General features: G+C 35.9%; 1 protein-coding gene across 8 annotated transcripts in view; it reads right to left on the reverse strand.

Moving 5' to 3' along the window:
• Positions 1–16,355, reverse strand: part of LOC143243989 (glutamate receptor-interacting protein 1-like) — a 101,465-nt gene that overhangs the window by 38,374 nt on the left and 46,736 nt on the right. For 5 of the 8 annotated variants that reach the window (XM_076487934.1, XM_076487919.1, XM_076487914.1 and 2 more), the window contains 3 exons: positions 8,243–8,326; positions 5,509–5,580; positions 558–621 (listed from right to left, as the gene is read on the reverse strand). In XM_076487934.1, the coding sequence (XP_076344049.1) occupies positions 558–621; positions 5,509–5,580; positions 8,243–8,326 (220 nt within the window). The remainder of the gene's footprint in view (positions 1–557; positions 622–5,508; positions 5,581–8,242; positions 8,327–16,355) is intronic. The other 3 variants (XM_076487944.1, XM_076487929.1, XM_076487908.1) reach the window with 1 other exon arrangement.

Below are 16,355 nucleotides of genomic sequence, written 5' to 3' on the forward strand. Positions count from 1 at the left end.
GACGTTTTTTAACATGACAACGTCCGTCCTCACACAGCCCGACTCACCACTGTCTTCTTGAGACACCACAACATCAACGTTCTTCCCTGGCCCTCCAGATCACCAGATTTAAACTCCATCGAACATTTTGGGACGAGTTGGATCAACGTCTGCAACGGCGACAACCTTAACCGCAGACTCTACCTCAGCTTGCAGCAGCTTTGCAGGCTAAGTGGACAGCCATTCCACAGGATGTGATTCATTATCTCATCGCTTCCATGGGCAGAAGATGCCAAGCAGTTATTGATGCTCACGGGGAGCATACTCGTTATTGACGTTGAGTGACGTTAAACTTCAACTAGTGAGCGTGGACTTCGCCTTTTCAGACTTTGGATGTTCAGCAGTAAATGTGCAAAGTTTCACACATGTCATACAGAACTACCTAGAATAAACTTGTTAACAATATGTCTCAAATTTTGCCTTTTGCGTTTCTTTTTATGAAGAGTATATCTCTAATATGTTACTCACATTTATCAGTTCCTATCAATATGAATACAAATTAACTATCAGTTTCTTACCTATGTGCAATACTTCCAGGTCTGAAGTTGGTGATTTTTGGTCGAGAGTCTTCATCAATTCCACCTGTAAGCAAGTCAGTGGATTAATTACCTATTAACTTAAAATTATTTTATTTTATATTCATTTTCCGCCATCTTGTGACGGTTTCAGATTTGTTGCAATACGAAATAAGTTCCATTACTTCAATACGTTATTCATTTTCTGGAAGCGCGAATATTAATAACGTTATTAAACACTAATGAATTTATTATTCAAAAATAAAAAGCTTCAAATCAACTCTAAACCTCTTTAGTGTATTCGAAAATGTTTTCCAGCAACAATTTGACCACTTTAGAACTGTGTAAATGATGCTACGTTAAATTAATGATTAAATTTTTATTTCACTTCTATGTTGCTGACGCTCCAAATTGTCTTTTTTCTTTACAACTGGCTTTGTTTTCAATAATAAAGGGATGCGTTAGCCATCCCTAATTTAGCAGTGTAATACTAGAAATCAGCTATCATCACCATCCACCGCCAACTCTTGGGCTACTCTTTTACCAACAAATAATGGGCTTGTCTGTCACATTATAAAGCCACCATGGCTGAAAGGACGAGCATGTTTGATGAGACGGAGGAAGACGGGAATTCGAACTCGCGACCATCAGATTACGAGTCGAGCGCCCTAACCACCTGGCCATGCTGGGCCTTTTAGAATAGATGTAACAAGAGATAACAGAAACTATCTTCATCATTAAAACCAATTCATCAAGGAACATGGTTTCTGATTTGTTCACAGTTGCCCACAAAAGACTGTAGTCGTGAAAGTTTAAGCACAATACGATTTGGAGACTCTGCTAGTCAAGAAATATTTGCTGTGCTCTTCAATGAATAAGGTCACTGTGACTTGAAAACCCGTAATCATAGGGTTAGAAATGCAGTACTGTGGTACGAAAGTGGTTGGCAATATCGTTCACATACATTCTAAGTTTTATTCAATATTTTGAATCAGTAATCCGAACCTTGTAACTAGCATGGTACCCACACCATTACACCACTTAAAGCAACTTGAACAGTAAAAAAACAAAAAACAGAGTCAATTGATTCTTTGACTTGCTACATAATTTTAATTTATTGTTATTTCAGAAAGATCTAAATAGACTCTCAGATTACATATTTTAACATATTCATTGCCTGCATTTTCAGTCTAGACACCTTTAGCCATATATTATACATAATTTGTAGTTATAAGCACATTTAGCCATACATTATCCATAGTTTGTAGTTATAAGCACATTTAGCCATACATTATCCATGGTTTGTAGTTATAAGCATTTTTAGCCATACATTATCCATAGTTTGTAGTTATAAGCACCTTTAGCCATACATTGTCCATAGTTTGTGGCTATAAGCATTTTTAGTCATACATTGTCCACATTTAGTGGTTCTAAGTGCCTTCAATCATATACTTCCATATATAGGGGTTCTAAGTACCTTATATCACACATTGTAAATAGTTTGTGGTTCTAAGCGCCTGCAGTCATACATTCGCCACAGTTTGTAGTTCTAAGTACCTCCCGTTATATATTGTACACACTATATTCTAAGCATCTCCTGTTTAGTCTTACAATAAGCCGTTTTCCGACTTCTTACTGGCCATCATGTGAATGTTTTTGTAGTATTCTTTACAAAGTATGTATCGAGTTCTCATGTCTTGACTACTGTTGAAGGAATTGATCGATTTAGGTAAAGTATATCGTACTATATTCATGAAAACCACTCCGTCTCCAGTGGCTCAGCGGTACGACTGAGGACCCACACCGCTAAGAATCGGGTTTAGATACTTGTAGTGAGCACAGCACAGACCGCCCATTGTGTAGTTTTGTACTTAACACGAAACAGTCAGAAGCACTTCCAATTATATTTTCATTCAGTCCCACATCATGAATTGACGAAAACTGACTTTGTAAATGAAAGCATATTCAAATCAAGATTGCTACTTTTGATAAGCCATGACGGTAAATGTCTTTTATGGAACTGTATACTACAAGTTGGCAATGACCAGTGTATGGTGGATGTTAAATTCACTTGATGTTTAATCGCATTTATTTTACTCTACGTTAACTCCAACTAGTTGTATTAAAATACTTCAACTCTAGTATATCTATGTATATGTATGTGTGATAATAGTGAAAAATAAAACAAGATAAAGTTTGATTTATGAAATTTTTACATCTGTTACTGGACATGGTGTTTACGTGTTCCGAGTACAGAGAAATACTTTTAAAAAGCGAAGCCATTACGGGTAATACAACACAGTGCAACAACTGATGTCGTTTGTTTTGCCTCAGACATACGTTAGTTTATATATTTTTTCAAGCATTATTCGTGTCATTATGAAAGATTTTCAACAGCTGACGGTGGTTTATGCCTTTCCATACCTGTGTCTTCTTCCTTCGCATTCAAAAATATCTTGTGAAGTGATCAATGTTCACTATGGGTGCAAGTCTTTAACACTTACTTTTTATGTCTTGATAGGTGGCGCTGCATTCCAAACAAAATTGTATCTTTATCTGGATTAGACGTTACTACCTACAACCATGATAATAAACGAGTAATAAGTAACACATTCGAAGACAATTCAACATTTAATAAGACCGTCATCAGTTCTACGTTACGTGGTATTTGACATTTTGAAAACTAGAAGCAGCAGGGGATTTTATTATAGTTGACAAAATTAATCCTTGGTTACCAGATTATGTACTCTTACTTAACCTAAGACACAGGATTATAAAAAATTCTCAGAAGCGATTAATTCTAAACCGTGTGATACGAAGTGATAGTAAATTCCGTAACACAAAGAGGTGTCAAACTTGTATATTAAGCTGTTAGTACTAAACTGTATGGTAAGACGTTATAGTAGTTTCCAAAACAGGATTAGAGATTTTTCACAGCTTCTAGACCCGGTATTGCCAGGTGATTAAGGTACTCGACTCGTGATCCGAGGGTCGCGGGTTCGAATCCCCGTCACACTGAACGTCCTCGCCCTTTCAGCAGTGGGAGCGTTATAATGTGACGGTTAATCCCACTATTTGTTGGTAAAAGAGTAGCCCAAGAGTTAATGGTGGGTGATGATGACTAGCTGCCTTTCTCTCTAGCCTTACACTGCAAAATTATGGACGTCTAGTGCAGATAGCCCTCGAGTAGCTTTACGCGAAATTCAAACCAAACCAAATGTACATCACATTAATGTTTATCCAGTTTTAAAATAACAACTCATTATAATCATTTCAGAGATTTACCTTTCCGTGTCAGCCTTTATTTACAGATTGTTGTTAACATAAGAATACAAACCACCCTTAGAGAATCTAGATCTATATAATAATGTTTTGTTTGGCATTCCTGTGACAGAAAAAAGGTTTATATTTCATGTTACGCTTACTGGAATAAACTTTAGTACAATACTAACTTGTTTAAACATATATAAGCTATAAACAACTAACTGAATGTTGTGTTATAAAAAAACATAAGCAATGTTTGTTTCTAAAGTTAAACACTATCCAAAAACTTAACCCAGTAACAAGCTTACAGTTGTTTACCTTTGGTTATTTTATTTATTATGTGGAACTAGAAGCTCAGAAGACTAACAGAGAGACCTTTGATTACTGATGTAGAAATTGACGTTCAGAAGACTGACAGAATGACCTTTGGTTACTGATGTAGAAATTGACGTTCAGAAGACTGACAGAATGACCTTTGGTTACTGATGTAGAAATTGACGTTCAGAAGACTGACAGAGTGACCTTTGGTTACTGATGTAGAACTAGACGTTCAGAAGACTGGTAGAGAGATCTTTGCTTACTGATATGGAAAACAAACGATCAGAAGAGTGACAGAGAGACCTTTGGTTACTGATGTAGAATCAGACGTTCAGAAGACTGACAGACAGACTTTTGGAATGTACTCTTTCCGGAAAATGACGTGAAACACACTTGTTTTGTTCCTCGTATATCAATGACATCTTGTTCCTTACAGTCTGTCCGAAAAATTATGACCTGTCAGACTTCCTGCACTTTGAGATACGAGACAATGATCAATGGTTTCTCCTGTTTCACATACAACATGGATGTAAATTTCTTCTAAACTTTAGACTAAATTTCGTGTCTCTCATGATGCCTAGTCCACATAACAGTCATTGGTTTAAACATGTGTAATTTCAATATTCTTGTTTGTAATTACTGATAAAACATGCTCGTTTCAAATGACGTTTCTATTAATTGAACCTACAAGTAGCTTGCTTGTTACTGAGTGATGTTATACTAGAATTGAAAGGTTTTCTTGCCCATCTATAAACATGTAAAGAAACTGGGTGATCTATTGACAGTCTCTCTATAAGACTTTCAGACCTGATTTGAAACATGTACACAGTCTTAGTAGCAATTTGTGTTATGTACTAATTTCTGACTCTTGGACTAAACACTCATAAGCTTCAACTCCACAATGTAAAATGTTCCCGAGTCGATAGGACATAATACTTTGCTTTAAGATTACATGAAAATTAACCTTTATTCATGTAAACCGTCCAATTCGGAAATCAGTGATATCTTGTTTAAGCATGCATAATACAAATATGCATGTCTAATGGTGTAGAACCCCAAGTCGACGAAGCGTAATACAATAAGTGCACATGACACTTGAAGTCCAACGATGAAAAACGCTCAAGTCTGCGAAGCGTGACACTTGTATAGTTAGTAGTATAATGTTACATAACATATATTACAGTTTGTATCAGCTGTTTTACAGATAGCCTTCGCGATAGCTCACGTGTTAAGACGATATATCATTGACGTTGAAAGCCAGTTTTGGGCCAACAATGAACGGTATCGATATCACTTGTAACTTAATATAGAATATCATTTGAGATCTGTAAGCTGATAACAATTTTATCTAAGTAAAAAGTGATTGATTTACCAGTGATAACCAATCCCAAGCTCGTGCCTTCCTTCTTCACCAGCTCCACTTTCGATGTTCCCCGTTTCTCTGCTGCAAAAAAATCGAAATAAACTGAAACACAAAAACGTTTCGACTTCAAACGAAACATCAATTAGTTTACTTGGCAACATATTTGTGTTTAAAATGTTATTTATCGCTTATTGTACATCGTGTTTTCTAAAACACGATAAAATATTTTTGTTTTATACAATTGAACAATCAATCAGTACAATAAAAACTAATAATTAATTTCTACAGTATATAGAAAGCGGCAAAAACATATTCTAGAGAGTATAACCTGCCCATGAGTAGTTTGCTGTTGGCACCACTAATTAGTAATATATGTTTAAAATTAGATTAATTCGCGCCATTAACGAAGATTTTTATTTTATTTCGCAAAACTACCAAGATAGTTGAATGTAAAATATAATTATGAGTTAAATTAATCATAGAGTTGTTGTTAAGTGTAAAATTGTATATATGGGTATTAATACGGTTAAGTACAGAACATTATTTATATGAGTTACTTATACGGAACACATCAGAGTTTTCCTAAAGTTTATTCCAACAATATAAAAAGTAACAATGACACAGATCTAGCAATTGTTGTAATTGATTTCAAAATACGAACATAATAACTGACAATATATGTAACAATAAAAAACTTTATATATTGATCAAAAACAATTCTGTTAAAGTTAAAAAATATATATATTTCTATTATCAAAATCGTGCTATTATATTAAGAGTATAAAACACAAAAACCGACGTATTTTGGCCCAGAGAAAGGTGAATCTTCATTATTAATTCTTACTCACAAGTTTCCTAACTGTCTGTGTTACCGAAACTATTCGGTTTTACTTTTAATGGGCCTGAAAACGTCCGTTGTTATGTTTTTACTATCAAAAGGATTTGTTCACAATATTACCTTTATATTACTGATCATTATATGGTTCAGTAGCCCAGTGTTACCGTCAAAATACTGTCATTATGAAGATCAGTAGCCTGATGTTACCCTCAAATTACTGATCACTATTAAAAACCGTAGCCAATAGTACATTCAAATTACTGATCATTATTAGATCAGAAGCCTAGTATTACCCTAAAATTACTGATCATTATTACGATCAGTAGCATAATACTATCTTCAAATTACTGATTATTAAAAAGATCAGTAGCCTAATACTATCTTCAAATTACTGATTACTAAAAAGATCAGTAGCCTAATACTATCTTCAAATTACTGATTATTAAAAAGATCAGTAGCCTAATACTACCTTCAAATTACTGATCATTATTACGATCAGTAGCCTAATACTACCTTCAAATTACTGATCATTATTACGATCAGTAGCCTAATACTACCTTCAAATTACTGATCATTATATAGGTCAGTAGCTCAATGTTATCCTCAAATTACTAATCATTATAAAGATCAGTAACACAATGCTATCCTAAAATATAGATCAATAGCCCAATGCAACATTCAAATTACAGATCATTATATTGATCAGTAGTTTAATACAATCGTCATATTACTGATTATTATAAAGATCAGTAACCCGATACTATCCTCAAACTACAGATCATTATCAAGACTAATAGCCCAATGTTACCCTCAAATTACTGATTATTATCAAGGGTAATAGTCCAATGTTACCCTCAAATTACTGATTATTATCAAGGCTAATAGTCCAATGTTACCCTCAAATTACTGATTATTATCAAGGCTAATAAGTCCAATGTTACCCTCAAATTACTGATTATTATCAAGGCTAATAAGCCCAATGTTACCCTCAAATTACTGAATATTTTTCAGATCAGTAGCCCAATATTACCCTCATATTACTGATCATTATATAGATGAATAGCTCAATGCTACCCACATGTTACTGACCATTATATAGATCAGTAGTACAGAAGATCACCTGAACCTGTTTACTAAGTGGTTATTTTTAGTACTATGTACTGATAGCTAACTTGTCCATATATTGTGTTTCGACTGCTAATCCTCTGATACTTTCAGATGGACAGTACTTGTGTTGAAAGTGGACGGAAATTGATACTGAATTTTTCTATCAAAGAATTGGAGTGCTTTTCACTCGACTACAGTTGGTAAAAACTAAATAAACCACAAATTAAATGGAGGGTAAAAGCACAATTTACAACACCTCTTGAAGATGTGGACCATGGACCCCACTATATTGGAGACAGATGGACCAAGAAATGTTTGAATTGAGAAATATAAATAGTTTATTATATCAATTGTATTTTACCAGCCCATAATGCGAAAACAATAGTTAGACAATAAATGGACTGAAAGGGTAAGTTAAAAACAAAGAAGTCCTTTACATCCGCCTAACTGTTAACTTGAGAATTTCATATACTGAACTACTTCGTGTCCTTGACTATATAGAACGTACTTACTTGGTGTGAAGAACTGACTAAAAAAAAGGGTCAGAGCACTCATTTTATATGTAAAATACATAGGAAACAACACAAGTAAACTTTGCTATTAATTGCACTACTGACTATCTTTAAACACAATCTTTTGTGTGCCTCATGTTTTGTTAGGAGCTTTTTAACCAACAAGTTCATGCATCCACATGCAGATGGGTGCGTGAATAGCTTAGAAATATGTGTTTTCAATCCAGTGGAGTCTGTGGCTTATCCTATTAGTAATTCTAGGGTTTGAAATTTTGCTATAACTTACCGCTGATGAAGCTTAATCTTCTATCTAACTTTGTAGACATGTCATCCAGAGCCATCTGATGTCGAGAGTTTGTACCATCTTCGCCTTTAAGGAATCAAAAAATATTTTATTAGTTATTGTTGGTTCGTTGGTTTATTGTTAAGCATAAAGCTACACAGTGGGTTATCTGTGCTGTGCCCACCACGAGTGTCAAAACCCTGTTTTAAGCCCTATTAGCCTGTAGACTAACCGCTGAGGTCTTAAATAGGGGCTGTCTTATTAATTCGAGCCAATACTTTTATATAAATATGGAACTGCTTAAACTTTAAAAAACATTATAATTCTAAGCTTTCTAAGCAATATAAAAGTATTTGTTGAATAGCCATAAGTGTTCAATCTTTTTCCAGATCGACAAGTGCTGCACACTCTAGTAGATTCTTTGATAAACAGTCACTTTTTGGGACTACATATAAGATGGTAGTTTATTTGATCACCAGATTATAGTCTGTATGTATAAATAGTCACTTTTTAAGACTACATATTATACTAATTTATTTGATCACCAGTTTTTAGTCTGTGTGTATAAGTAGTCACTCTTTCAAACCAGAGGTTCCCAAATTATGGTACGTGGCCTTCTAGGAGACCACAGACCGATATTTGAGGATTTATGTAATGTCAGCCGTTGTACCGTTAGGAAGCCTTAGTTGTGGTTTAAAATAATTAAGTGCTTCTGGCAATGTATGGTAAAGTTAAAATTCTAAAGAAGAGATATTGAAAACGTTTGGCAACCCATTCTGTTGGCGCAGTAGTTTGGTACTGACTTAATTCGGCGCTAGGCGGTCAGATCTTATTATCTGGTCAAACGAGATCATTCTAACAGCAGATGGCGTGAAACTGAAGACCTGGTACACAACAATAAACCATGGATGTGTGTGTTTTCATATAGCAAAGCCACATTGGGTTGTCTGCTGAATCCACCGAATGAACTATGGAGGATTTAGCTACTTCGATGTCAAAATAAGTGCTTGTTAGTACACTGACAAGAATGCATAGATCATGTACTAGGTGTACTTTAACAAGGTCCCTGAAAGTGTTCTCTTTCAAGAGTTAATAGAAGTAGAATTAAGATGTAACAAACATTTTTATTTCTTGCTTTTTGATTTCATATTTTACGCTTGTGTTGTAGCCTACAGAGCATAAATTCTTCTCGAGATTCATGGCATGCGCACGTGTTATTGACAGGAGTTAAACGTCCCTTATGTGACGTCATTTTAGTGTATACGGCTAAAATACAGGCAACACACTACTGTAACGTGGTGCGAGTTGTTAAAATAGGTAACAGCTCCAGATGTCTTTTGGTCCTCTTTCGAGGTAATAAAAGAAACCGTATTTGGTACCAATTTACAAATTTACTAACCTTACAAATATTGGGGTTTAAGAAGTACAGGTAAATCACCACAAGTAATCACTCATTGTGATCTGATATAGTAGAGGAAGAAAGATTGTTAAAGGTATCCACCGGCAATTCTTGGATTACTCTAATCAAATGGTGGGTTTTGCCTATCACACTTATAACACTTCCACGTCCCCAACAGTCTGCAAAACGTTCACAGTTCACAGTTCGGTACGCTAACTCTATCATGCTCTATCTGAGCCTGGCATGGACAGTTGGGTATGACGTTCAACACACGATCTATAGGAAGTGGGTTCGAATTCCTTTCCCACCAAACATGATCACCCTTTCAGCTGTGAGGGCGTTATATGTGACTGTCAATCCTGCTTTTCATTGGTACAAGAGTAGTCCAAATTTGGCGAAGAATGGTGATGACTACTTACCTTCTGTTCAATATTTCACTCTTAAATTAGAGACGACTAACACATATAGCCCTCGTGTAACTTTGCGCAGTATTCAAAACACATCATGTCCTTCTATTATCTTTGCAAGACACACTACGCCTTATAAGGTCAAACATATTATATAAAGTTATCTGTTATAACTATATGGACGATATGCTTATAAAACCCATAAATGATCACTTTTTGGCGTGCTAAACAACGAAAATAAATGTGGCTTGTGAGGCTATCTTGCCGATCAAAGTATAGTTGCTTCTTCTACAGGATAAAGCAAAACTCGATCTTTCAAATTTATGTTTCTAAAATAAGCTCGTATTCTATATTGTTCCTCAGAAACAAGGATTGTTCAGTACCATTAATGAGCTAATAACATCTGTTTTCCATTCAGAACTGCACGTGCATTTTTAAATTCATAACTCTGCGATATCCGCGTGGTTTCAGATTTCTCGTGTTTCCCTCTTTGCTCGTTCACTAGAGGTCCAATTTAACAAATAAACGGCAAAAGTAAGCGGAAAGTTGATGTTCTTGTTGTGTTTCATTAGGGCTAACAAGAAACACGTGCTATTGCATTGTGGGTGGAGAAACAGACGTGACAGAAAGACTGAATTATGGGATTCTCTCTGACTGTCTCTATAGCAGTGTGTAGAAAGCGCTAAGTGAGTGTTAAAAGGGCCTGAAGCTACTATTTCCAATGTTTTGTCCGCCTTGTAGTTATTGTTTGTTTTCTTAGAGTATTTTGTCTACTAGAATTTCAAAGACGTCACATTTTACACAGTTTAACAAATTATATGTGAATGGCAGTTTGTACCTATTTTCTATCTATACGACTTCAAACTAGAGACACAAGAATTATTGTACAGTAATTTAACATCATATTATGTTGTGATTTTACAAGAAAAATTTAAAACACCAACTTAAAGCAATTCATTATAAAGAACGACGTTCCAGCGGCGACCTTTAACCTTTATTAAAGAATCACCATACAAGCCGTACTACTTGATAAAAAGTTTGTAACCAAAAACATACATATGATGCAATAAGTTAGCCTATTTATATTAAGTCAGGGTTAAATTGCAGTTTTGTTTGCGTTTTTAAGGGTCGGTAATCTTCGCTGTTCTTATTTCGAGTAGCGAACTTCAATATTTAACATTAAAGTTTCCAAGCTTGCCGCTGAGCCTCCAGGCGCTGTGCAATAAGCTATTTGCACTGTGTAATAGAATAAGCTGTGTTTGTTTGTTTTGGAATTTCGCACAAAGCTACTCGAGGGCTATCTGTGCTAGCCGTCCCTAATTTAGTAGTGTCAGACTAGAGGGAAGGTAGCTAGTCATCACCACCCACCGCCAACTCTTGGCTACTCTTTACCAACGAATAGTGGGATTGACCGTCACATTATACGCCCCACGGCTGAGAGGGCGAGCATGTTAAGCGCGACGCGGGCGCGAACCCGCGACCCTCGGATTACGAGTCGCACGCCTTACGCGCTCGGCCATGCCAGGCCACAATAAGCTGTGTAATATGCAAAGATCGAACTCCGATTATAAGGTAACAAGCCCTCTAGATTGACGCTGAGTTAGTGTTAGCAAAGTAGACTAAGGAAGAGACGTTTAGTAATATTTAACCCAATAAATGATTCATACACAGCTTACAAGGAGATATAACCGATATCAACAGCAAAAAAAAAGGCTCGTAATGTATAACATCTCAAACAGAACAGTATTTCTAAAAAGAGAAAACATTTTTGATATTTGTCATACCCCTTCCCCGTATTAAAATGGTTTAAATGAAAGGGATCGTGTCTTTATCAATTTATATTTGTATTTTTAGCAAAGCTACTTAGACTATCGGTCACTCTTTTTAATTTTGAAATACTGGCCAGAGGGTAGGCACCCAGTCCAGTCAGCAGCAACTACCTCCTTGATGGTCATCCTCTTACAACGCGCTCACAGGTAAAAACTGCGGGAAATAGTTTTATGGTATCACAAAGGTTCGAATCTAGCTCACCAGTTGAGATATCTAGAACTTTACTTTATGTTAGGCCCGGCATGGCCAGGTGGTTAAGGCTCTCGACTTGTAACCTGAAGGTCGCGGGTTCGAATCCCCGTCACACCAAACATGCTCGCCCTTTCAGCCGTGGGATCGTTATAATGTGACGGTCAATCCCACTGTTCATTGGTAAAAGTGTAGCCTAAGAGTTAGCGGTGGGCGGTGATGACTAGCTGCCTTCCCTCTAGTCTTACACTGCTAAATTAGGGACGGCTAGCGCAAATAGCCTTCATGTAGCTTTGCGCAAAATCTAAAAAACAAACATTATGTTAAGCCTAAAATGTAGAACTAATCATGAATTAAATAGTTTCGTTGGTGGCATTTTTTTCCCTCTGCCTTATGATCTTTATGATGATGTCTTCTTCAGAACAGCACGATGGGAAACTCCAACCCTGCTATGTTTGTGATCTTTGAGTCATTAATAACTAGCGGTTGTGCCTGTATGATATACGTTGAGGGATTTATGTATTCGTATATTTTTCTTATAGCAAAACTGCATCGGGCTATCTGCCGAGTCCAACGAGAGAAATCGAATCCCTGATTTTAGCGTTGTAAATCTGTAGATTTACCGCTGTACCAGCGAGAGACATGAGGGATCTATGAAGCTTAAAATCATATATACGAATAATCTATTGTTTTTATAGGTTGTAGAATTAATGTTGTGCCAGTTATAAACAGGGTTTCTGTTGTTGTCCTAACTATGCCTGTAATAATTGACGGTACATAGACTGTATGTATACCCTGCCAGTAATGACTGAAAGTACATAGACTGTATGTATACCCTGCCAGTAATGATTGAAAGTACATAGACTGTATGTATACCCTATGTAATGTAACATGAAACTAGAGAAATTCCATCAGTACCCCTAGTGGCGGCCCGGCATGGCCAGGTGGTTAAGGCACTCAACTCATAATACGAGGGTCGCGGGTTCGGATACCCGCACCAAACATGCTCGCCCTCTATGCTGTGGAGGCGGTATAATGTGACGGTCAATCCCATTATTCGTTAATAAAAGAGTAGCCCATGAGTTGGTGGTGGGTGATGATGACTAGCTGCCTTCCCTCTAGTCTTACACTGCTGAAATAGGGACGGCTAACGCAGATAGCCCTCGTGTAGCTTTGTGTGAAATTCAAAACCAAACCAAGCCAAACCCCTAGTGGCTACTTCCATTGACTGATCTTTATTTCGCCATTACTGGAACTATTAAATATGTACCTTTAAAAGAAAATAAAACTTCTTCGTGACACATCCCATTTCTAGTTTATTAAACATTATTTGATAGGTCCAAATTCAAAAGCCTGGGAGGAGATAACAAATAAACAAACTTCTCTCAAACTATAGCTTGGATAATGCTTTGTTATTTTATTTCATATCTTATTATTTGATATAATATCTTGTACTGAGACCGCTAAAACAATTCTTTCTGGAGTAAAGAAAAAAATATTAAGCTGGCAATGCGGTTTTCAGGCCTAATAAATACGATTAAAATCACATCTAACTATAGACGTTTCCACCGTATTCTTTTTAACTCGTTCATTCCAAATATCAGTCCCCCGCTAGTGCAGCGGTAAGTCTACGGATATACAACACTAAAATCAGGGGTTCTATTCCTTTCAGTGGAATCAATAGATAGAGCGTTATGGTTTTGTTATAAGAAAACAAACGCACACTCCAAATATCAGATCAGACATTTGTGAAAAATATTGTTTCAGGTCTAACTCCTATCTGACAATAAAATCACCGTTCTGAAGTCCTTTTGTATAACGCTAGAACTCTATAGTTTGGGTGGACGTGAAGCAATTAACTGTCCATCAGAAATGGTAGCTACATAGAATACAAGAGGTTATTGTTATGGTGTTTAACAACGAATCCTTAGCAGCTATAACGTTTATTATTTTAAGTTTTTATAACAAAAAACCAAATAAAACTATAAATATTAGACTAAAGAGTTTATGGGCTTCACGGTAAAGTTGAAATGCTATTTTTACACATATCTAAATTAGACTAATTGGAAAGAATAACCAATAACAAATATTCTTTAAAATCGATTTGTCATCATAGATACTAAGCCTAATAAAATTATTGAATATTTTAACATTACGGGTTATTTGTCTCTTTGTTCCAGAATCTTATGCAAAGTTACACAAAAGGCTATCTGAGAACACCTGTTACTAATTTGGAACTGAAACGTCCTAGGGAAGGCAACTAGTCACCCAATTCTTTGGCTGTGCTTATCGAACCAAATAGTGTACACTTATTGCATAATCACGATTCCAAGGTGCGGGTCGTGTTTGTGCAGAAATAGATTCACAAGTTGGGTACGTTAACCACTCAGACAACGTCTTTACAAAATTTTGAAATGCGTGTTTGATAAACACTAATTTTACTATATTTTCCGAAAAAAGGTTCTGTCTAGATTTTTTTTGACACAGAACCAATCAATGATAGATAAGACTTGAGGACTATGTAATAAATCACTGGATTGATAAAAGAACGCAAAAATAACATATACATCTCAATATTAAAATTCAAAAGGAAATTGTTTGTTCTTGTTTATCATTTCCTACTTTCAAGTTCACTGTTTAGAAAATCACAGGTACTAACTAGTTCTTTGTAAGGCATGCTCAACGTCTCGGTGTGGTTTTTGCCAGGTTTGACACCACAATGACCACAATCAAAATTTTACTAATCTTCACATTCAGTATAACAAGGTTAATATTTTCTGTGTTCCCCTTTTGTTTTAATAATTGTAGATAGTCTTTCAGGAATTGTAGCACCATATTTAATCAGCGTCCTTTTGAATTTTTCTTCAAATGTCTCTAAAACACCCCCATAACGTTTCTTTTCAAAGCAACTTTGGATTTGCTAAGTTTCTGACCTGTCAAATCCCAAATCTGCTCAATTGGGTTGAAACTGGGACTCTGTGGGAGCCACTGCGTCATTTGAATGACTCCAGCAGTTTCTTTCTTTGCTAAATAATTTCTGCATAAAATGAGGTAATTATCTTCTTGGTAGTAGAATCCTTTACCAATAATACGAAAACCGCTGAGTATGCCATGAGAGATGGGTATCTGATGGTTTCAATTATTCCACCTATTTTGTAAATAACTCCTGTTGTCTCACCATAGAAACATTCCCAAACCATCACACTGCCTGCCCCATACTTCATGGTGTGTGCTATGCGGTGAGGTATGTATCTTTCACTTTTCTTCTGTCAAACTTCGAACCAAATATTTCAAGCTTGAGCTCATCCATCCATAATGTCATTTTCCAATCAATAACAGTCTAGTTTTTGTACTTTTTAGATAATTTTCATCTCTTTATAAATTTGTGAATCGGATCGTTTTACCACGATAGTAGATACAAATTAGTGGTATGACAAGGTATAAAAATACGAAGTTTTAACTACAATGTTCCTTGTTTGTTTAATGGTATGACGGAATGTTACTGCTAATGTTAACTGACCTTAGGGTAGAAGCTAAGTAGAATACCTTGGACATCTAATGTTGACTAGAAAGCATTTGAACTTATGTAAAAGTTACTTATTTTTATTAAAATATCAAAAATTTACTTCGAAACAAAAATGTGTTTCTCCCACGAGACAACAAATTAAAAACAATAAAAGTTAGTTGATTATAGAAAATAACGTAAAGGAAACCAAAGTGATTCCGGGCCTTCTCGTAAGGTTAGAGCATGTTTTCATACTACGAGGAAAGCTCTAGCCTAACTTAACACCACGATAAAAACTACAACGTAACTTTACACCATGATAAACGATAGAACATAACTTTATATCACAATGAAAACTAGAGCATAGCTGCAGACCTTTACCTTTATTTTGCTAAATGTTTATATATTCCTGGCTTGTCCCTTATTTTATCTTTGTGAGCCTTCATGCGTCTTGGTCTGTCATACATTTATATCTCATATGTCCAGAAGTTCCCGGTCCTTACTTTATATCTCAACTGTCCAGAAGTTCCCGGTCCTTACTTTATATCTCAACTGTCCAGAAGTTCCTGGTCCTTACTTTATATCTCAACTGTCCAGAAGTTCCTGGTCCTTACTTTATATCTCAACTGTCCAGAAGTTCCTGGTCCTTACTTTATATCTCAACTGTCCAGAAGTTCCCGATCCTTACTTTATATCTCAACTGTCCAGAAGTTCCCGATCCTTACTTTATATCTCAACTGTCCAGAAGTTCCTGGTCCTTACTTTATATCTCAACTGTCCAGAAGT

The sequence above is a fragment of the Tachypleus tridentatus genome, chromosome 1 (genome assembly GCF_004210375.1).
Source record: "Tachypleus tridentatus isolate NWPU-2018 chromosome 1, ASM421037v1, whole genome shotgun sequence".
NCBI lineage: Eukaryota > Metazoa > Arthropoda > Merostomata > Xiphosura > Limulidae > Tachypleus > Tachypleus tridentatus.